This window comes from Salminus brasiliensis, chromosome 19 (genome assembly GCF_030463535.1).
Source record: "Salminus brasiliensis chromosome 19, fSalBra1.hap2, whole genome shotgun sequence".
NCBI lineage: Eukaryota > Metazoa > Chordata > Actinopteri > Characiformes > Bryconidae > Salminus > Salminus brasiliensis.
Genome location: NC_132896.1, coordinates 19,339,804 through 19,362,620, shown reverse-complemented (window position 1 = coordinate 19,362,620; position 22,817 = coordinate 19,339,804). Strand labels below are relative to the sequence as shown.

Here is a 22,817-nt window from a genome sequence, read left to right as displayed (position 1 = left end):
TATTGTTGTTGTTGTTGTTGTTGTTGTAGTATGGGTTTTGTAATTCCCCCAACACAGCAGGGACCTACACCAAACCACACTGGCACCCACATACTATCACTCAGACAGTGAGGAACAAAAACGTGCAAATAATTCAGAAACTCAATCTAACACAATCTAATCTCAAATGATATTGTTTTTAATGCGCCAATCGTTTAACAAATGACTCGTTTATTTCCAGAAAATCTAATTATCCTATGCTGTTTACCTGCTAATTTATCCTTTAAACAGTTCTCTACCTCTAAGCGTTCATTTACGTCTTTTTTTAAACAGAGAATGGTCCATTTTAACAAAGAAGGGGGGGTCCGTAGCCCATGGTGTCGAGTATTTCCGTCGAGATTAGGTGTTTCTCCTGGATTTATTTAACCGTTATACTGGTACAGTTTCAGATACTAAACCCCCTCTGCTTTTCAGAGAATTTAAAATGTAGGAGTAAATATTCAGTGTGTTGGTCCTCACTCCCCCCCCCGTGTGGACATGTTCTTGCCGCCTCCTTTCTGCTGTGTGAGCTCTGCCGTTTCCTCTTTGAGGTTCTTCAGCCAGAGAGGCGAACCATGGCGGCCACTGAGATAGCAAGACAGGCGGTGAGTGAGCGTAGAGTAATCTACCTATTACTGCAGAAACGTGTAGTAAACGCGTATGAACACGATGAATGTGAGCTTTGTATGTGTGTTGCGGCACTGTGGCCTTTCCGCGGTAACGAGTGAGCTTTTAAAAATTTTCATTCATGCCCGTTGAATAGCATACAGGCTGCAGCGCGGCACAGACACACACTGCTATTGCATCTACCCGAATAACGGAAACCGCCTCGACTGGGATTAGCTACATACAGTAAAAATACAACTCGTTTCATATTTTGGAGTCCTACAGTTTTACATTTTAGGCTGGACTGTCGCGCTCTCACGTTAATGTCTCCGTCGCCTATTTATTTGGATGTCCAGGAGCTCGGAGTGACTAATGTAACGGTTGCATTCGCTAGCCCCATTTATGGCCTATTTATCGGTGGTTAAAATACGGAGACTCTCACATCCTGTGCTTGTGTCTGGAACATGTGTTCTTTAAGGGAGTGCTTCACCGACATGTAAAGGAAGAAACACCCATGTCGTTCTCGCCTGGCACCGTTATTTTATTGTTTGACCATCCTGTGTCCCCCTAGCTCCATGGGCGTTGTCTGCTACGAAGCATTTGGCGTGAAGAGTGAAATATTGAAAAATATAGCTAGAAATATTGAGAAATATAAAGATCTTTGCCGTGTAATATTTCAGATGAAATCTCTACTGGACACTAGAGGACCGTTTAATACAGGAATGCACAGCAGTGGAAGGTGTTGCTCTCTCAGCGCACTCTGGATGTATGGATTCCGTCAGTGGCACACTGGGCTGTGGCAAAGAGCGCTTCCTAAAACCACGCTTTTCATAAATGGAGAATATAGAGCATTATCATTAATGAGCAACATAGACTTTTCCATTGATCTCCATTCAAGTGTTGCACATGTGGAGCAGATGGCGAAGTGTTGCTTCTGTCAATAACATGTTTTGTTCCTCTTGTTTATCATCAGCCTGAAGCCAGTTCTAGCATCTTACTGTTAACTATTGCTCAATAACCAGATGCCTGCACTAATCTGCTGCTTTAGTGGACTTTCATTCAATTAAACAGCATTTTTGGCCAGTGATCTTACACATACTACTACATAGAGCACAGATTGATTAGCTAAATAGTGAACTAGTCCTCTTAGTGAGATTAAATACACGTCTAAATGAGAAAACATCGTAAAGTTCTATTGTTTTAAGCCAGTTTCAGAGTGAAAACTTTTCTTACACTTTATTTTGGCCTGAATGTGAACGGAAGGGACTGACTGGGACTGATTCTTTATATTCTTTATGCAAGGGTCGATCTTTAAGTGGTTTTAGAGTGTGAACTAGGGCTGGACAATATAGTAGAAATATTGTATCTGGATACATTTTCAAGGAAGGAAGACATTTTCATGGTAGACGATATTCATTACGATAGACGTGACCACAAACACAATGCATGTAGTGATGGATTTTTAAAAACTACCACCCAAACACTCCCGTATTTAGTACTGCTGCACTGCATCCAGTAACCAGACTAAGAACACTGTTTGCAGTAAAACATACAGTTGGTCAGTGTTCTTTAGGCACTGACCATATCCTCGATAGGCTAGGAAATGCATATTGTGTAACACCAAAAGAAAATTTGTCACAGTACAATAAAATATGATCAAATTGACCACCTCTAGATTGAGCTGTAGATATAAGGTATTGACTTGTATAGCTTTGGAAAAAGACCTTTTCAGATATTTAAGGACAATTAAAAAGAACCAAACAGCTTATCTGGCTTCTAAACTTGCTTTTGCTTGAATGTAAGTGAAAAGTGAGCTTTTCTGAGCATGTGAATGTCATTATAGCGTTTCTAATGAAGCGACACATCCATAACAACATGGATGTTTTGCTAGGGGTTTGATCTGATGTGGGGAAGCACCTCCAGCAGTGCCGTAACATCTTAACACATTGGATATGACGGGCATGTTATCTCTGGCTGTTATATGGATCTTATATTCACTGCCACGCTCTTGTCAAACAGCAGGCAGTTTTAGTGTTTCCTGTCTGGGTTTGAACTGGCCAGGTGGCAGGTCTGCCGGAACTGTGACAGAAAGTGCTGGAATACAGCATGACCATGAGCAAACCTAAACTAGAATAGAGCCAGTTTCTCCCATCTGCAGTTCCATGTTTCGTCTGTTCACTTTGATTTTGCACAGGCGTCAGCATTGTTAGTGTAGTGGTAGCGTTAACTCGCACTGCGCATTGCAGTCGACTGTGTGTCATCTGTAAAATGTGGTTTTAAACGGTTGCGTTCAGACAGGAAAGAGGAAGTGTACGATTCACTACCTGATCTGCACGTCTCTCAGCTTTTTTATAACCGCTGAACTTCAGGAGGCCATATATATATATATACCATAACACAAAAAAAAAAGTCAAATGTCTTATTGAAGGACCACATTTAGATTAGGATTAGATGATGTGTGCCTATGAGATGTTTTACAAATGCCGACATACAGTCTTTTAGCCTTGTCGGCTGGGGCTAGATTTTGTCTTTTTTCCAGCACTTTAAGTAGGACATGACCCAGTATGTTAATTTGATTGCTTATTAGGGTTGTCACAATACAAGAACTTTTATACTGATACCAAGTGTGACTTCTCAGATAATACCAAATGATTCTAAGTAAAATATATGTACGTGTAGTCACTGGGTTTCTTCCTGCCTCAGAGCACTGTCTAAATTCAGACAGTTTTCAGACACAGCCAGCAACACTCGATGGTGTTCTGTTGGGTGACGTTACTCTCTAAGTAAAACTGGAAAGACTGAATGATATATTTCAGTTGAGTTAGATATTTAGCTTTAGCAAATAGTAGAGAACTTTGCCAAATCGTATACAAAAAACCTTGGTTTATTCAACATATTCTAATTGTATTGGACGTTCTTATCATATTGATAATGATATTCTTACCAGTTACCAGTACCTTATTTGAGTTCCCTTCAAATAAGAAAATGTAATTATTTGCCAAACTGCAGTATTAACAAAAAAAAAATCTCTATTGCTTATACATTTGTACTCCTGAGTATCACTAAGGCAGACAAAAACACTTAAATTACATGATTATGCATCTTTTTCTTAAATAACTATTGTTATGGTCATTTGTTTTTAGGGGGAGGGTGCACGAGCTGTCCCACTCTCCGGCCATGTTGGCTTCGACAGCATGCCGGACCAGCTGGTCAACAAGTCTGTTAACCATGGCTTCTGCTTCAACATCCTCTGCGTTGGTGAGTGTGTCATGTGGGTGCTCCCCTTCACCCCCTGGAGCAAAATTCTGTAACTGTTCACTTCAGCCATTCTCTGTGAATGCACACTGATCCTCTCCTTTGACCTATTTTCTGTATATGGGTTGGCTGGTCAGGACCACTTTCTGTTTTTCATGTTGTGGGTTTGTTTAGGCCTCTGGTTAAAAAATTTGTTATTTCTGCTTTTTGGAGTTTGTTTTTTGTTCCAGTAGATACTGACCGTGTACTGGCAGCTTCTAAATAGTGTCTTATTTTTGCTTATGGGGGATACATGGTAAGCATAGTACATAAATTCAGTGTCTTGGAGTCTGATCTGAAATTACATACAGTCTACTTTCCAGAGGTATGGTTATAGAACTGTATGTGTTTTGATATGTGGGGCAGAGGATAAGCGTGAGATTCCATGTCACTGGTGCTGAAAATAGAAAGAACTTTGAGTGATTTGGAACTTTGAGCTAACCTTCTTATATCAAGCGTGCAAAATTGGTTAGTCTTCATTGCTTCACATTAATAGTGGCAGGACTAAGGGTGGGCTTCTCAAAACTTCTTTAAATGTCTTTAAGTCTTGCCATTCATGAGCTTATAGAGAAAAATAGCCACAGCTGGCCTTTTGCTGCTCTGCCATGAAAGCTTCCCACAGGTTGTTTTTGTAGTCATTATGTGGTCATCTGACCGGAGTCAGTGGACTCCAGCTATTCGACGGGTAGATGCTTAATTATAAGATGATGTCTTCATTTGTGTATTGAAAAAGTGTTGTTATTCGAGGATGTTTATTTGAGTGCAGTTGAAAGTTGCCCCATCAGTATTATGGTTCAGAATTAACATCATACAGCTCCTCGAATAGAAAAGACCTTTGGTTGTATAACAGCAGCCTAAGTGTTTTGCATACTATTGTATATTTATTAGATCATGTTGATGGATTTTGCTAAAGTGTGCGACCTCAGTGTTTATGAACAGGCAGAATTGGGCAGCCCGATGTCTGTAATGTTTGTTTTGTTTGAAGGGTTTTCAGAGTGGTTTTGTCCTTTTGCCGAGGCTATCTGGTGGCAGATGTTTTCCTTCTTCTTAAGACAGGAAGTGTCGTCTCCCTATGTTCAGCCACAAAAATGTGCTATTTTCTTCCAACAATGAAATCACAAGAAGCAAACCAACCTCTGGTCTTAAGTTATTATTAAAGTGAAATAATAAGCAGAGTCCATTGAAACGTGTACAGCAGACAGGGCAGGCTGACAGTAAAAAGTCATTTGAATGGAAGGCTGTCATTCCAATGGAAGGGTGCCAGGACCACAAGACAACCCAGCAGAAATTTAATCTGAGACCCTGTGGTGTTATTAGGGCTGTAATGTTTCTCCTAATTTTGGAATTTGTAAGTAGATGTTGATCTCCTATGATGTTTAGAGGGGCTCTTTGTTCAGTTTTGGGGGTTCAGCCAATAGCAGTATCCCACCTTGCCAAATCTTTCTACGAATAAGACCACAGCCAGCTCTTGAAACTGACCTAGAGTTATTAGGAAATCCTGCAAACCTTATACTGAACACAAACGCTACATCATACTCCGATTATTAGGACAAGAGTAAAGACATGGCATTCTGTAATTGCTCAGCATCTGCTCTGTGGGTTTGTCAGTATGGATATGTTGACCAATGAGTCAGGCATGAGTTGCCATGGTCCTGGTGATACCAATTTAGTGTGGACGTTGAGCTTTCAGCTTGCATTTTAATCACATCACAACAGCAGCAGCACAAAGTCACAGTTTTAGGCAGCAGTTGGAGATTTGAATGGGAACTTCCTATTTTATTCTGAGTAGAAAAGGCTTGTCTTTCTTGCCGAGGCAGCTGGCGGGCCTGTGGGAAGGTGCACTGCAAGCTAAATATATGAAGAAGTGGCCAATGAGAGCCATCTATATAATTAACATTCTGGTGGCATAGCACGGTGAGCCTTTTCACTGCTCTCATGGTTGTCAGGACACCAGGATTTAAAGCTGTAGGCTGACAGAAAAGGTGTCGACTGTATGGATTGGTTCATGCTTGATATGTTTTAGCATGTGAGGCATAATGATAAACTGAATGATTAATATTAGTTGAAAGAAAACAAAGCATGAAGATACTAAGAAATTATATCAGTACCGCAGTAAAGAATTGTGCAGCAATAATGCTGTATTTGATGAATGTGTGTTTAGTACCACCCTCTAGAACTTAATGGGGAAGCAGTGATGTATTATTATATTTACTAAAGATTCAGAAAAAAAACACACAAAAAAAAATGGTAAAGAGGTCACCTATTTAATGTGTGTTTTAATTTTGGTGTATTAGGAGAGACGGGGTTGGGGAAGTCCACTCTTATGGACACTCTGTTCAACACCAAGTTTGAGGGTGATCCGACGCAGCACAACCAGCCCGGAGTGCAGCTCAAGTCCAACACGTATGAGCTGCAGGAGAGCAACGTGCGCCTCAAGCTTACCATTGTCAACACAGTTGGCTTTGGAGATCAGATCAACAAAGAGGACAGGTGAGAGCTGGCTTAGTTAGTTCAGTCTCCAGGATTGCTTTGAATCAGTGTGAGGAAGTGAGAATATGTGACTGTTCTTCTTATTATCTAGGCCACTTACAGAACGCACTTTTTCTTATGTTTTTTGAAGTAAAGGAGTTTGAAGTGATATGTAAACATTATTAAATGATTACAGCTCACATACAGTTGAACTAATTGACATACACTATATGGACAAACGTTTTGTGACTGCTTATTCATTGTTTCTTCCAAAGTCAAGGGTATTAAGCATTTTATCTTGTGTCTGTTGGAGCAACAGTCTCTGCTGTCCAGGAAAGACTTTCTACTAGATTTTGGAGCATTGGTGTGAGGATTTGATTGTATTTAGCGACAAGCGTGTTAGTGAGGTCAGGATTTTGGATGATCACTCCCTCCCCCCCACCTCATCCCCAACTCCCCACATCAGAACCGTTCCAGTGAACACGGTTCCATTGCTCCACAGCTCAATGTTGGAGAGCTTTATAGCCCTCTAGCCATGTTTATCTGCTCCACAGAGTCCTATTCTATTGGCAACACCACCATTCCAGTTCCACTGCTCCACTGCCCCTCAGCTCATTGCCCCTCCTATTCCCCTCTAGCCCATGCCTGGCATAATGAATTATGCCCTTTTTCTGGGACATAAAACAACAAAACCTATTTGAATAAATTGAACTTAAAATTAAGTTTTATGGTTTTAGAGTAAATGTCCTCTGTATGCATTTGATGCAATGCATTTGAGGGTACATCTGTAACTCCTGTTAAAGTTTGGTACGACCCCAAAAGACTACCATTGCTATACAGTATATTTTATACTTTGTATCTGTGGGGAAAAAACATTGCTTGGTGATTTTCAGTAAGGTAAGACTCACATAAAGGAAAGCTTGCATTGTCTTGGGTTTTCTCCCTCAATGTCATGTGACACCTAAGTGTACAGTTCTCAAGCAACATCAGAGAAAGGATGATATCATAACACCTGAAGGTATGCAGTTGGGATCTTCATAGATCACAGTTAATGCCTCACCCATTTGGTCTATGCAATTTTATTTTATTTTAGAGCTAAAGGATGAAGAAGGTAATGGTGAGAACAGGTGTACCCTTGTTATCCCTAGCCAGTAGTGAGAACCATGTATAATTAGATCAGTAGAGACTGGGTCATTCAGGGCAGACAGGTTCTTTAGAAGTGGTTCTATTCAAGTAGGTTTGTTTTGCAGTTGGGTTTGTTTGGACATCCAGGCCACATATTCATCCCATTCACATTCATTTGTCTGCTTCTGAATGTCATTACTTTAAATTTGTTTTGATTGCAGTTACAAACCTATCGTGGAGTTCATTGACACTCAGTTTGAGGCCTACCTTCAGGAAGAGCTCAAAATCAAACGCACCCTCCACAGCTATCATGACACGCGTATCCATACCTGCCTGTACTTCATCGCCCCCACTGGACACTCCCTAAAGTCCCTGGACCTGGTGACCATGAAGAAACTGGACAGCAAGGTTGGTGCATGACTTTCATCTGTTTGAGGTTTGCTGTTGGCTTGTTTTGTGCTTATGGTGATCAGTTCTTTTCTAATGATTGGTGATGCGTCACCTTGTTTTATTAACAGCGTCAATCTTGTCAAGATTACAAGAAGATTAGTTGCATGTTCCTGATTGAGATTTGGGATAGAGATCAGGGGATTGTTTGTGTTCCATCCGGTGTGGGGATGCACTGACGTCACACTCCTACTGAAACAAGCTCACTTTAGTTGGACTGAGTGTCGAAATATTCACCAGTTTGTGCAACGTGGCTGCTTTTACAAAGGAAAATCAAGTTAAAGGCAGTTGGACTCGACAGCAATCTATTCAAATTACTAAAGAATCAATGGACATCGATGTTTAGCCAAGAACGTCCTGCTAACTGAGGGTCAAATCACACCCGTTTAGAGAATGTGGGAGCCTGAGAGCACAGTCAGTGAATGGTCTTAGGAGTGGTCAGGCATATTGAGTAGACTGGTTCATCCAGGACAAGTTTGCCACGTTTTTTTTTTGTCAGTGACATCACCAAGCAGTCAGTTCCTGCATGTTTGTTAGTGCTTGGATTTTTGAGGATTCTCAGAATTCTTGCTGAATCTGTTTATACAGTCAATTACAGCTCTTTCTCGTTTTCGTGTCCTAGCAGCATTTACACTGACCGCTAATGCTTTTTGTGTGGCCGCATTGACTCCCACCACCTGTGATGTCACATGCATACCCTCTATTCGCTATTATGTACCATACAGTTGTCACTATGGAATGTGGGAGTGTCCGTGTTGTGCTCTCTGGACACACGAAAGGGAGGACTCTCAAAGGACCTTTCCTGACAGAATTAACTGATGTGACTGTAGCTGATGCTTCTATGTAGTGGTGCATTTGTAAACCTGACCATTTGTTTGAACAGCTTGCATTTCCTGATCAAATTCTGCATAGAAGCTGGGTCTACAAGGAAGTTGACCCAGGAAGTCATTAGCAAAATTACTTTGTACACAGGCATACTGTGAACTGATTAACACAAGCATGTAATTAGGGTGTTAGGGTGTTAAGAATAATGTAGATGTACAGCTTGTAGCTTTTTATTATGGTACAGTAGCAGTTGTGCTTACTGCCAGGCTCATCTAACAGTATTAGCAGGACATACAGGGATACTTGTGTGCACACACTACTGCTCATGTGTGTTATATGCTCAGAATGTGTGTTATTTTAGTGGCAGAAGCGAGGATTCTGTAGTAGGGTCCAGGTTGCTGGAGTAGCACCAGTGAGCAGTGTGGGTAGAAGGCTTTGTGTGGGATTGGAGCTTGCAGTGTGTGAGCAATGACTGCAGGCTGAACATTCGATTAACCCTTAACAGAGCACTCTTCTTTTTGCGCTGTTCGTTGTGCACTGGATATAATCTCCTCCTACTATCTGTGTGCAATCTGCTATGTGTTGCATTCTGTTCTGTTACACCTTACGTACATGCACTAATATAGCTAAAGAACAAATTGTAAGTCTTCTGGAAACAGCACAAACATCATTCACCAACATTTGAATTACAGTGTGCAATGAACTGTTGAGTTATTTGTATGAAAGCGTAGAGCATATAAATAATTTCTAGGCTTGATTATCCCTGTTTGGCCAGCTGGTCTCTGAATGTCTTAAGATGTTTACAGCATAGCTGATGTGGGCGCGTGAGGGTGAGGTGTCAGATGGGGCATTTGTTAGAATTTGTGAATTTGTGGTAAAAATCCAAAATACTTCTAATGAAATCTTGGCTTTTATAAAATCATCTTAAATCTTGTCTGAATATTTTCTATTTATGCTTTTGATTGTGTTATATAATTGTATTTAAGTTGACCTTATTTTAGGCATTTCTACGTTTTTTTAAGCGTTAAGGTATTAGCACTTCCACTAAACATCACTGAAAAGTAAAAAAAAATGCCTAGAAATAGTTCTACAGGAAAAGATGGAAAAAAAACATGCACAGAATACTTGAGGTTACATATAGGGCCCATCCTATTTCCTTCACCCCTATTCTAAACACCTACTACATTGCAAACTCTTCACAGGTCGTCATCTAGGCACTTCCGTTCGTCAGTGCTTTGCCAACATATTTTGCATTTTATGAGATTTATGTCTTCATGTTGCTGTGGGCAGAACACAGCAACTGGTATGGTCTGAGACCGGCTTGACAAGGATCCAGAGGCACAGTATAACATTTTGAAGTGTAGTAAGCTAAGTAAGCTTTCTCTGATGGATGTGTCCACACATGTGTCTTCCTTCATCTGCAGGTGAATATCATCCCAATCATAGCAAAGTCCGATGCCATCTCAAAAAGTGAACTCGCCAAGTTCAAGATTAAGATCACCAGTGAGCTGGTGAGCAATGGAGTCCAGATCTACCAGTTCCCCACTGATGATGAGACTGTGGCAGAGATCAACTCCACCATGAATGTAAGTTGGTCATGATCTTCCTCAGCCTTTATCTTTGTTTCACCTTCATCTTTTCATTGTGGCAGGAAGGTCATTACATTGTCATTACGTTACACATTTTGACCAGCTTATTCCAGGTGTTTAATCGGTGGAACTGATCTTACCTCTCATGCAGAGAAATTGCAACAGACACATTTGTACTCACTGATTTATAATTGATATGCATGTGTAATATAAACTGTGACTAATATTAGATGCAGTTACATAATCACAGCTAAATGTGTTCTCCTTCTCTTTGAATCCGAATTATAACCTCAGATCCCACGTCTGCATTTATTGCTTCTGTGCTCAGTTTTATAGTTTGTTCTTTATGTGACAGTAATAAGTAGTTAAAGCTGGAAATAACCCATCTGGTGTCCAGCGCTCTACGCTTTGCTTGCTGTCAGGAAATGGCAGCACAGAAGGAGAGGAATGCATAATGAGTGCATGCTCACTGCAGGAAGTGTGGGAAAGACACACACGTGCACTCACACACACACACACACACTGTAAGACACAGTAAACAAATGTGGATACCGAATATAGTCTGGTTGCCAGTGGGGCCAGTGAAGTCTTACTGCACTAATCCTCACACAGGGTCACAAACCCAGAGCGAGAGTCTCTCACAGAGAAGGTATGTTAACTGTTCCTCCCAGCCTGGTACCACTGGTATACCATCAGTGTGGTTAAAGCTGTTTAGGCTGTCATCAGTGCTTCTGCCAACTGGAATGGGACCTCATATCTTTCTCTTTGTTGCTCTAGAGGGGCTTCCTGAAAGTAATTATTGTCACAATGAGGTGTCTGCATTATGTCTGCATTATGGGTTGCTCCTCCTGTCCTCCAGCTCAGTGTTCATTCTAACATTGTCTTTAAGTAGCAGTGAGAGTGCAGTGCAGTCCCCCGACAAAAGTATTTGTTTCACTATCTGAGGGTGATGCATGTTGTCTCTTCAAATTCATTAAGCATTATTCATGTTTATATCCTGATTTTAAATGTTTCTCTGTCAGACAGTGCTGTACGATCTTGGGCGAATGCTGTATATATAGATTATGTATTATTGTGTGGCAAAATTTAGATGGCAGGATGTGCTCTGATTTGCATGTCATTTGGGTGCTCTGCAGGGTCATTTGCCGTTTGCAGTGGTGGGAAGCACTGAGGAAGTCAAGATTGGGAACAAGATGGTGAAAGCGCGGCAGTACCCTTGGGGAACTGTTCAGGGTAAGTGTGGGTCAGATCCTTTTAGAGGAAACGAGGCTGAGATTGTTCTACAGAAACATGGGTCCTAGTTCAGGACATCCAGCCCCATCCTCTTCCTCACTTCCTGACACACTGGGCATAACACCTTCCTATGGAGAAAAAGAAAAGTCAGAGATCCATCACAAGAGTAGCACTTCTGACTTGATTCGTGGTTCAGTTACAGTTGGGAAACTGTTAGCATGTATTGATGGAGGGGTGGGGTGGTTGCATGGGTGACGAGTGTAGCAGCTCAAACCACATGGAACTTGAATGAAGGGTGGGGTGACTGCACGGGTGACGACTGTAGCAGGGCAATCCACATGGAGCTAGAATGGCATAGTGGTGTCCCCAGGCTATTGCTGACATTGTGTCATCCTCTCTCTCTCCCTCCCTCCCTCTCTCTCTCTGTCCTCTCTGTCTCTGTCCCTCCCTCTCTCTCTCTCTCTCTGAGCTGCTTGCCTGCGTACATAAGGCCACGGGGCAGCACACATGGGCAAGTGCCTAATATAGTTAGCGCTGGGGTTGACCTAGCAAAGAAAATGCAGTTACATTGGGGTGAATGTTTTTCATTTGACGTCTGCTGCACAAGGCACAATTTTTGAAGCTTCTGTGGGTGCATACATAGGAACACCAAATTAGAGTATTGAAGCTAATTCTAATAATCTAAAATATTTGATAGGGAAAAATATCAAAAATTTATAGTGAATATTACAATCATTTCAAGTGCCAAACTTACGTAAATTGTCATTCTATTTCTGTCTTTCTCCATCTGTGCAGAATATCTTTGTCAGTAGTATCACTGTCAGTAATTATCAAAAGCCCATTTGGTAATTACATGCTAATAATCTTACTATTCAGATTAGTTAATCAGGTAATTCTTTCAACTTGAATCACAATTATTTATTGTCACAATAATTCTGAAGACAATAATCAATTATCTAGATGTATATTATTAACGTTGATTTGTTGATGTGTTGTCTCAGTTGTTGCGGGATGGATATACAGGAGAAAGGCTTTCTTTTACCATGAGTTTCTGGATGCAGCAGATATACAGAGAATGAGCGTTATGTTATCTTAATGTCATGAAGAGCCAGGCTCAGTCTGAATGTGAAGTGTTATCTGTTGTTAGGGGAAAGTGCTAAAACAAAAAGCAGATTCTCTGTTATCTCCTGAAAATAACTGTTACTTTAGAAACGCTAAGCATCATTTTGGCCCATTTGTAAGCCAGAAAGCCCCTATCGCATAGCAGAAAATGGCCTCTTTATCAAAGCTTTTGCAGAGCACCATCTGCTGGACAAAACATTTAGTTGGGATACTTTAAGTAAAAAAGGAAGCTTAGTAAATGATGTCTGTTTTGTCCAATGGGAAATTTCTATTTTTGTTTAGCTTAACATAATTATCTTCATCAAGTGAATGTCCATGATTTGTGAATGTGGCACTCTGTTTCAGTGGAGAACGAGAACCACTGTGATTTTGTGAAGCTGAGGGAGATGCTGATCCGGGTTAACATGGAGGATCTTAGGGAGCAAACCCACACACGCCACTATGAGCTCTACCGGCGCTGCAAACTGGAGGAGATGGGGTTTAAAGACACAGACCCTGACAGCAAACCTTTCAGGTGAATAAAGGATCTGTCAATTTTTATAGTATTACTATCAGGAGGATCTAGCAGTTTGTATCACTGCCTTTGTGATAGGACTTCATCAGAATTGCCTCAGCTACATGTTGATTGTTTTAAATGCAGATATCAGTAAGTTCATTTTTTATTTCTTTTATTTTCCATACATGCATTCACTCCATTCCTTTCCTTATGGGCTTCAGTCTGCAGGAGACGTATGAGGCCAAGAGGAACGAGTTCATGGGTGAGCTGCAGAAGAAGGAAGAGGAGATGAGGCAGATGTTTGTCCAAAGAGTGAAGGAGAAGGAAGCTGAGCTGAAGGAGGCAGAGAAGGAGGTTAGTGTGTTTGTAAGGTTCTCTTTCAGCATGTTACTACAGTAAAGCCATCCAACGTATAGGTTTTCTAATACCTTAGTTTCCAGCACCAGATTAAAAAGTCAGGCTGCTTGATGGGTTTATATACCCTGTGCTCTTCATACACAGCTACATGAAAAGTTTGACCGCCTGAAGAAGCTTCACCAGGATGAGAAAAAGAAGCTGGAGGACAAGAAGAAGGCTCTTGATGATGAACTGAACATCTTCAAGCAGAAGAAGACAGCAGCTGAACTACTGCAGTCCCAGGCCCAGCAAGCAGGGGGCTCCACCACACTCAAGAGGGACAAAGAAAGGAAAAAGTAAGTATCGACCTCTATCCTCTCTTTGCCCCTAACTCTCCTCACTCAGCAAACGGCTACTCCTTGATCTCGGAACAACAGAATACCCCATGGGCCAGAGGAAATACATGCGTATTGAACTACCTATTGTCTGTAATGTGGTTATTTATGTTTGGGGGAAATGGAGTGTGTCACCATCACCAAAGATGCAAGACGTTTTTTCCAGTGTATATATGGTGGCTCTGTTTTAGAGCCACAAAGAACACTTCTTAAATTGTAAGTCATAAAGATCATACAGCTTTTTTTAAACATGTTTAGATTTTGGAGCTTTAATTCCATTTGATGATGCAGTAATCAGCCTAAATAAATGTTACAAGGAAGTGAATACTCTTTTGACTTTGCAAATAATACCAAAAGCTCACTTCTTTCTAGTGAAAAATATATTATTGTTTATCCATAACAAATCTAAACTGTCAGATTCACATGACAATTTTAATAGATACCACTGGCCTACAAACTAATTTTCTTACTAATGACCAGTGAGGAGTTATGAATTACAAGTAATTACAGTGTAGAGTTTGTTCTGTGTTTCTCAGGTTCGTTTTTAGACTAGTTCACTAAAGAGCTTACAGTTATGGTAATGTACTGGTGGGGGTGTAAAGGATGTTTAATCATATTTTAGCCTTCACTGTACTTTGATGATTGTATTAGAATTGTTTGTAGGACCATGTACGGTAAAGCTCAAATTATAACTTATATTATATATATATATATATATATATGTATGTATTATAAATATTTCATTAATATATCTTACTGCACTGACACTGATTGGCTTCCTTTGTATATATTATTCCCTTGCCCTAAAGAGAATGAACTACAAAATAAGGTGCAGTCTAGATTAAGGCTGGTGTAGAAATGACCACTGTTCGTGTTTTGTTGGTAATCACTCATGGTTGTGTATTCAAGCTGATTGGCCTCCTCACCAGACCATGATACAGAAGGAAGACACTTGCACTGAGAAGGTTTATTTTTTTTTTTGTTTGTTTAACTTTTCTCTCATTTTCATCACTGGCTTTTTTGCTCCTTAAGCTATTCACAGGTTCTTGCAAGAAGCCCATCACATTTCAGTCCCTTTCATATTCACGTTATTCACGTTACTCATTGTCCAAGGCTGGACAGGGGTCTTTCCCTGCATCCACACAGTTCTCCTTAGTAACCAAGCAGAACATGGCATGTATGGTGTTTGTTCTGTGTGGCCTGTGCATGTTCTTTATGTTAAATCCATGTTGTTTTCCAGTTAACTCCTCATCTGCTTGCTGCATGCTGCATGAGACACCTTGTGCTGGTAAGGCTCTAAACATTGAGGCACATATAAAATTGTTCAATAGTCAGGAATCAGGAATGTGTTTTGAACAATCGTGATTAGTAGTTAGGTGAATTGGTGATTGTGTAGACCAAATCCGAATGTTTGAAAACCTAGAGGTTTGTGGTACTCCCAGGAGGTGATTTCACAAAGACTGATTAGCCAGATAATAGGTTTTGCCAGATAACTCGAGCCCAAGGTCAAGCCAGTCTGATAGGAAAAAAAGTTTAGGAAATTCATTTTGGTTGATCCTTAACCTTTGTACTATAAGGTATCCAGCTAACTGATCGATCATTATATGTGAAATACTTGACATAGCAGCTTATTTCAAATAGCAAATATAAATGAAATAAAACTGAAACAACCCCGTATTAGTTCTGTTCTGTGCCAGACTCAGTAAGCAGTGCTACTCATTTCAACAGGACAATTATATACCCTCTATCTAGGAAATGAAATCAACTGCAAAAACCTTCATGCCCATGCATTTGTTTATCACTAAATCCTCAGACACAGGATACCACAAGATATTAGCAAAAACAAACTTGCCAAAAGTGTTTTCCATTATCCTGTTAGCATTGGTGGTTCTGCGGAAATTTCTCAGGGAGTTGAGAAATTGCTTACTTTCAATTATTTAAGTTACCAGTGAGCACTGTGGTAGAGATGGTGCAGTTACTTACCCTGGCAGCACTGCCTGTGTTGTAGTGTATTACTGACCCTATATGATGAGTTTTCCCATCCGCCTTCCAAATCCATAATAGTCTTCTGTTGCTGCGTTCCCTGTCCTGCCATGACTCCACACAAAAGAGTCTTTCTCTGCTCCCCTCCAGCAGCTGGATCACACTGGCTCAGCACTTGGCCCTAAAATAATGCTTTTGTTGGTCAGGCTGTGAGGTCAAGATTTCCACTCCTGCCACACACCCATTTTTGCATAATGGATACATGTGTCATTCACACTGATCAACTAGTGTGAGAAACAGCGAACAGTCTGCTTGCTGTGTTTTTGACCTCTTTGTGTGAAGTGGAATTAAAGCAGTAAGTAAGAGAGGAACTGTGTTGCAGTGATTTTACCATACAAAAGGGGATGTGAAGGACCCGTTAATAGAATGGCTAAACTATATAAGGTGATAAAAGGCACCAATGCCAAATACATATATTTATTATTGCTGATAAAAATCTAAATGATGCTGCTACAAACCAACATTATTTAATTATTAGATAATTAACAGTAAGCTAAGCAACATGACAGTTAAAAATAATCCCATATGTGCTTAAGGTGCATTAATAGAGAATTCAGCTGACCTTGATCAGACAATATTAAAATCAGATTGCACTAATGTTTGTTTGTGGAAAGTAAACAATGGTCCTGTTTTAAATCTTAGTTTTAGCTTGTTCACAGAGAGTCCACCCCTTTAAAGCTAATGCACCTATTCCATAACCTCTTTCAACGTCAACACAATACAAATAAACATGCAGGCAGTAATGAGTAGTCAAACTCCTTTTCAAGTTATTGATATGTTAGTTAGAAGAAGACCTGTTTGGTTGCTACACTGTTTTCCAAGCCACTGTCTGGATTTCCACCAGCAGCTCACCTAATTCACTTTAATGAAAGACTGGTGACTGTAAATACTGCAAATCCTCCAATAGGAAGTTGTTAAGATAAAACACTCCATGCACTCAATATTGTTTATAGTAAATAAAATGTAATTACTCATACAAATAGCTTTAAACACGATTTACTCCAAAGCCTTTTGCACAGTACTGTATGTGAACTAACACACACATTAACTAACTATACCAGTCTCCTTTTGTATGTGTAAATGTGAGCAGTAAAGGGGAAATAAAATAATCCTCCTTTTCTCTCGTTTTCAGTTCAGGATTCCTGTAGAAAGTGCCCCTTCCCCAGCCAGCTGTGAATGAGCTCTTCCCTCTCAGTGCTCCTGAGCCATGCCGCTCCGCTCCCCTCCCCTTTTTCCCTTCCCCTCCCACGTCTCACACATAACCACGCTGAAGAGGGACTTAAATGTGAATGGAATCCTTGACTTAAATGCATTCTGTTACCATAACTCCCTCATTGTTTTTTTGTATGTGTTTGTTTTTAAGAGCCAGTGTTCCTCTTTCTTTTTAATCACCTGTTTGTGCTTTCATGATGATGATGATGGTGATGATATCGACGACGATGATGTTCTGTTCTGCATGACCAGTCTATTCTATTAACATTGTTGAGTGAAACTACTGTTGTGGTAGCAGGCGTAGCAGGCTAAAATGAGACTGGCATCAGCTGGGCATGGTTTGGCATTCCTAGAGTGTTGTTAGCATTCCAACCAGTTAGACCATCCCCCAGACTACTAAAACTGAAGGTGTGCATCACTCCACATTTGCTTAGTTCATACTTGGCTATGGATTAAATTCATCTTAGGCTAGAATGTTCGTCTCTTAATGACAACACTTATGCGCACCTCCAGGATCTGAGTAGTTCTGAGTTTGGCATGTGGTGTTTGGTTTCATTTTATCCTGATGCATGTCATATGAATGTTTCTTGGTCATCTACAGCCATACCTCAATGTCTTTTATTATTATTTTTTTTTTATATATATATATATATATATACATGCCATGAGCACGCTTGTATTAGGTATATTAGAGCAAGCTTTTGCTGTACTACTTTTTAAAACTCAATGTCGGCACCTTATTAGTTTCTTCTGCTTCTTTTCACAGTTCTTTTATGGTAAACTGATACAAAAAGCAAATTTTGTACTTCAAACATTTTTTAAGCAAAAATTGCCAAGGGACCAATATTGCACTTGTGTCGGTGTACAAAGTTTTTTTCTAAAACAAATAAAGGGCAATTTTCACCAAATATGTAAACTGTGGGCAAAGTCATTGTGTATGACTATCATAGAGCAAATTCCTCATTGTCACACCATCCGATGTGTGTGCATCTTTCATAAATATGCTTCTATATTATAGAATTACTTATATGTTAAGGTATATTATATGACTGAGAAAGTGGTCACCAACCCTACACACCTGGAAATCTACCTTCCAGCAGACTCTAACCCTAATGACCCCCACCTGATCCATGTAATTACTCTGAAGTACTTAATATGTCCCAAACAATACACTCTATGCAGGGTGTTCTATTCCTCATTTTGTTGATCAAATGGGCAACCTCTATGCTCCTTCATAAGTCAGGAGAAGCCTTCTACCCAAAATACAGGTGAGTAAGATACAGGTGTCTCCAGCCAGCATGGCAGAGACAACATGCATTTGTTCATAATCTTGATGCAAATAGGCAAAGTAACTTACGATGAGTCTGTCCTAAACACACACATTTAACAAGGTCTTCTGGTGATTTCTTAGCCTTTAGACCTTCGTATTTTGTCACCAAAGTGTCTACTTTCAGAAAGACTGCAGGGTGCAATTTGGGACTAGGCTTTAGAATTGGGTTTGAGGTAACGCCTGCAGGAAGTTAGTTCTCCAGTAGGTGCATTGATGACCACTGACATAATGTGTAGCAAAAAGAGTCCCATGTAGTACTGAAAAAGGGTTCATTGACTTCTGCATCATATAAAGGAACCATTATCCAGGCCTATAAACATTTAGACAGTTGTCATGCTTCTGTATATAAATGTTGCCATTACTAAGAAACCTTCAAACAAGGGTTTTCAAGGGTGTAGTCTAATTGAAATTTGTTGAAGAGAAGTCTTCTTTGGTGGTGGTTTCCTTTTCCAAAAATGCTTATACTACTGCTGTGATTCATTGATTCATTAATTCATTGATTTATGTAAAACAGCTGATCTAATCCTACACTGTATTTTTGAGAAATGTAGTCAGCTTTGATTTATAGAGCTTTGTGGAAACTAAACATATTGCAGAGTGTATTGACCTCAGTGAAAAATAATTTCAATATGCTGCACAAACATTTTCTATGTATGCTACATATGTTTTATCCTGATAATGAAGAAATCCACACAGTATATGCCCAAACAGTGGCTTGGGCATAGCATTTATTTGAAATGACTGATTAATTGATACATTCTCAACACTAACAGAAAACGTAAAAAACATGTTTTTACAACAGCACCATTAAAAAGAGATCGGTGTGTGGCTCTTGAGGACAGCACAGCGTGTTTCATATCAATCGATAGCACTTAGGAGGTGTGTCTGTATGTTTTGGCCTTTTGCATTTTAGGAATGATGGGTGCGAGCAGTGCTGAAGTGTCGTTCTTTAATTTGGGCCAAGCTGTTTTCTCTGGTGGGTGTGCTGCGGCTTGACACGGCCTCCCTGCTCACTGCTGTGTGTGTATTTACTTTCCTTTGCAGTAATCCCTGGCTCTGCACTGAGTAGTGCCTTCGCCTCCCCACCCTCACAGCTTTGCTGAGGGACCAGACCATGACTTTTTTTGGTTAAACGATGCCCCAAGGCCATGGGGAGACAGTGTGGATCCCAGCTCTCAGGGTGGGAGGGGGGTGTCTAATTCAGCTCCCTTGTTTTGATAGAGGCCTGCGTCCTTTTGGTTCATTCAGCGTCATCTACTAACGAGTCTTAGAGTGCTACTAAATGTTACTTGCCTATGGCTGTGCTTAATTTGAGTATACTGATTGTAACACTGTGTGACTAATATACTTAACATGTTTTGTCTCTTCAGGGAGAACTTATGCATTTGGACCATTCTGAATAGCAGTCTTTAGATGAAAAACGTTACCGTAGTTATTTTATACGACTTGTACCAGTATAAGGGGAAAAGGTTTGGTTAGTTACTTGAAAAGACTTGAATTAGGCAGACCTGAATCAGCCAGATTGGAATCAAATTTCATTTTAGTAAAGTAACCAAGGGCCCACACTGTCATCCATGATACATCACTCTCCTTTAACAGGTTCATGGCACAAGCATGCGAGTTATCCAGCTGCTCAGAGTTCCTAACAAGTGTGACTACACTTGAGCTGATGCTTGTGAACATGGCGAATTCATTAGAGCACATTTAAGTCTAATGCTTTTTGGCTGTTGAAAGTAAGCAGAGAATTTCTGATTAATGTGTGTAAGCCTTGCCCTCCCATTGGTAGCTTCTGCTCTCTCTGGCTGCTTGACACTTCCTCTAACCTGTGTTTGTGTCCCCTTCTCTCTTTCTCTAGCTTCTTTTAAATCTGTCTTGGCCATCTGTCTGAAGAGGGGACCGCAGCTTCCACAAGAACTAAAGCACCTATTTTCCTCTTCCTGTCTTTCACTCTGCCAGCCTTTTTTTTGTTTTATTTTAATTATTATAATTTGACGTTTCAAAACCTCCATGCTGTCTGCTCAGTCAAACAGGGCCTTATGTGGGCTTCACATGGCGTTTTTCGCAATAAGCATTAACTCTCTTTCCTAATTACGGCATGCCAAGCAAGTCCCACACTAATATTTTTTACTGATTTTATGAAAGACACCAGAACCAAAGTTCTGGGAGCAAAACCGAGCATGAAAGAGACCTAAGGACATTTTCATTATTTGTTGTGAAAACATAAGTTTTTATACCTGATATATATATATTGCATTGCATATTTAGCTTACATTCAGGCCCAAGACTTTTGCAGCTAAACACTCATCTGAATTTCTCTTGTGAAATGGTGACTTTTGAGACTGAACATGGATGTCCTCACAAAAACACAGCACAAAAAAGTAACAACTGTGCTATGCTATACAGTCGTGTGCTAAGGTTTGTGCGTTCTTGGTCAAATTACATGTTTTATTGATTTGTGAAAGTAAAAGTTAAGTAACCCTTATACACGGAACACTCCTCTGATGTATTGGAAAGACAAAGGTAATGTGTGTTTCTTTTCTTTTTAAATATTTTTGAGCAAATATGTTGTGCTGTAAAGTTTGCAGGAACAGGTTGAGTTTCTGTAGAATTTGTTTGCTTATTTTCACTTTTTTTAATCATGTAATTTGAACAAAGATTAGGGTTTTCTTACACACTACTGATTAGTGTTTGAGATGTGAATTGAGCCAGTCTTGGACTAAATTGCAATGCTGTTTGCGCTATAACACTAAAAATACTTAGTGTAGTTTACGTTTTTGGCATATTCTAGGTTTGAGAAACCGACCCTATATCTTTAAACTCACAATCATGGACGCTAAGAAAGAGTTAAGGAAAGGCAGGTCCTATTTTGTACAAGTTAAACATGTTGACACTCTGGCTGTGAGATATAAAGACCCAAAGAAAACATTTGTTGGTTCAAGCTGTCAAATGATACACAAGATACACAATATTTATCTTATTTTTTTGGGTTTTTTTGTTGAAACAAAATGATTAAAACAGATTTAGTTCTTTGTAATGCACCGTAAGTTAAGCCTGGCCTATTTCAAGACTAATGAATCCTAACGATATTGATACGGTGTCCTCTAAAGGCTATGGTTTAAGAAGCACTTCTTCATACCATCTAGATCACATTCAGCCCCCCCCACCCACCCTTTCGTTTGAACTTCATACGTTTACTGCCTAATTGCTGGATCTGCCTATTGCATGTTTTCCTTCCACTTTTGTTTTTTGCAAAAGTATTTCTACGCTTTTTTTCAGTGTCAAAATGCATTCTTTATTGGCTTGTTTTTCTCTTGTGTATTTATTCCAGGTACATGTGCAGTTCTATCTGCTTGACAAATTTCAACAACTTTTGCCAAATGTGACATTAAGACAGATAAACGTTTGGCGGTTTTGTTCTAAATGAGTCAAATGGCAGATACAGATATTCATCCATATATATAAATATATATAATTTATAAGGATCTATTTTGTGTATTGAAGTAGAGATGTGTCTTAAGGGAAGATAATATTGGTGGGACGTGACGGTTTGCGCTGTGTACGACATCAAAACTGTAGGCTCCATTTTTCTAGCATCTTCCATACCTACCTTTCATTGTCTGCTCCCCCAGCCCCTGTCATAACACAACGTTATGAAATATTTAATTGTAGTAAGATTTCATTGGTGTACATTTTCAATAAAACTACAATGAAACAGTTGGTTTGATGGTGCTTTTATTCATTGTCATTTTAACTGGGTTTCTGAACCTTGGATATTGAAGAGGAATTCTACCTGTTTTTCTACCTTTCTGCATATTTCCGCAGTTAGAACGTAAACCATGTTGATTAGAGTAAAATGCTGTGTTGTAGAGAAACTCACCGATTTGGATTTCTTTACAGTACCAGTGATGGATAGATAAAACAGTAGTATGCACCTCTCCAACAAGAATGCACCAAACGCTCGTAATACTGTGATACTCTGGTATCAGGCAATGAATCTGAGCTAGCTTTTACAGGTATTTACAGGTAAAAGCCTTTTCCCAGGTACACATGGCTGTATCACTACTACCACTGTTACGTGTTAAGTGCAGAATGGCATATTTTACATGAAACCCCTCTTAATGGAGGGGGACTAACCCAGCTGCCTTTAAGGTCTTCCTTCCTGCACATTTCAACTCCAACCCACACAGTCTCGTCTCGAATGCCTTTTGAAATGCTGAATGAAGTGTGTTACAATTTGAGGAATAGGGGTGAAACCTGCAGGCAGGTAGATCTGATGG

General features: G+C 40.0%; 1 protein-coding gene across 3 annotated transcripts; it reads left to right on the top strand.

The window, feature by feature from the left end:
• Positions 1 to 574: 574 nt before the first annotated feature.
• On the top strand, positions 575 to 22,254 carry septin6 (septin 6). 3 transcript variants are annotated; one of them, XR_011977938.1, is made up of 11 exons: positions 575 to 623; positions 3,768 to 3,882; positions 6,213 to 6,408; positions 7,734 to 7,920; positions 10,209 to 10,370; positions 11,510 to 11,606; positions 13,074 to 13,242; positions 13,446 to 13,578; positions 13,726 to 13,916; positions 14,865 to 14,920; positions 17,131 to 18,118. XR_011977938.1 is itself a non-coding variant. In XM_072664332.1 (11 exons), exons 1-10 carry the CDS (start codon positions 594 to 596, stop codon positions 15,197 to 15,199), a joined length of 1,284 nt encoding a protein of 427 aa, XP_072520433.1. In that variant the 5' UTR covers positions 575 to 593; the 3' UTR covers positions 15,200 to 15,243; positions 17,131 to 18,118. The 3 variants fall into 3 exon arrangements, 2 of the variants coding, with proteins under 2 accessions (XP_072520433.1, XP_072520432.1); XM_072664332.1 differs by lacking the exon at positions 14,865 to 14,920 and adding an exon at positions 15,196 to 15,243; XM_072664331.1 differs by lacking the exons at positions 14,865 to 14,920; positions 17,131 to 18,118 and adding an exon at positions 20,396 to 22,254.
• Positions 22,255 to 22,817: the final 563 nt, after the last annotated feature.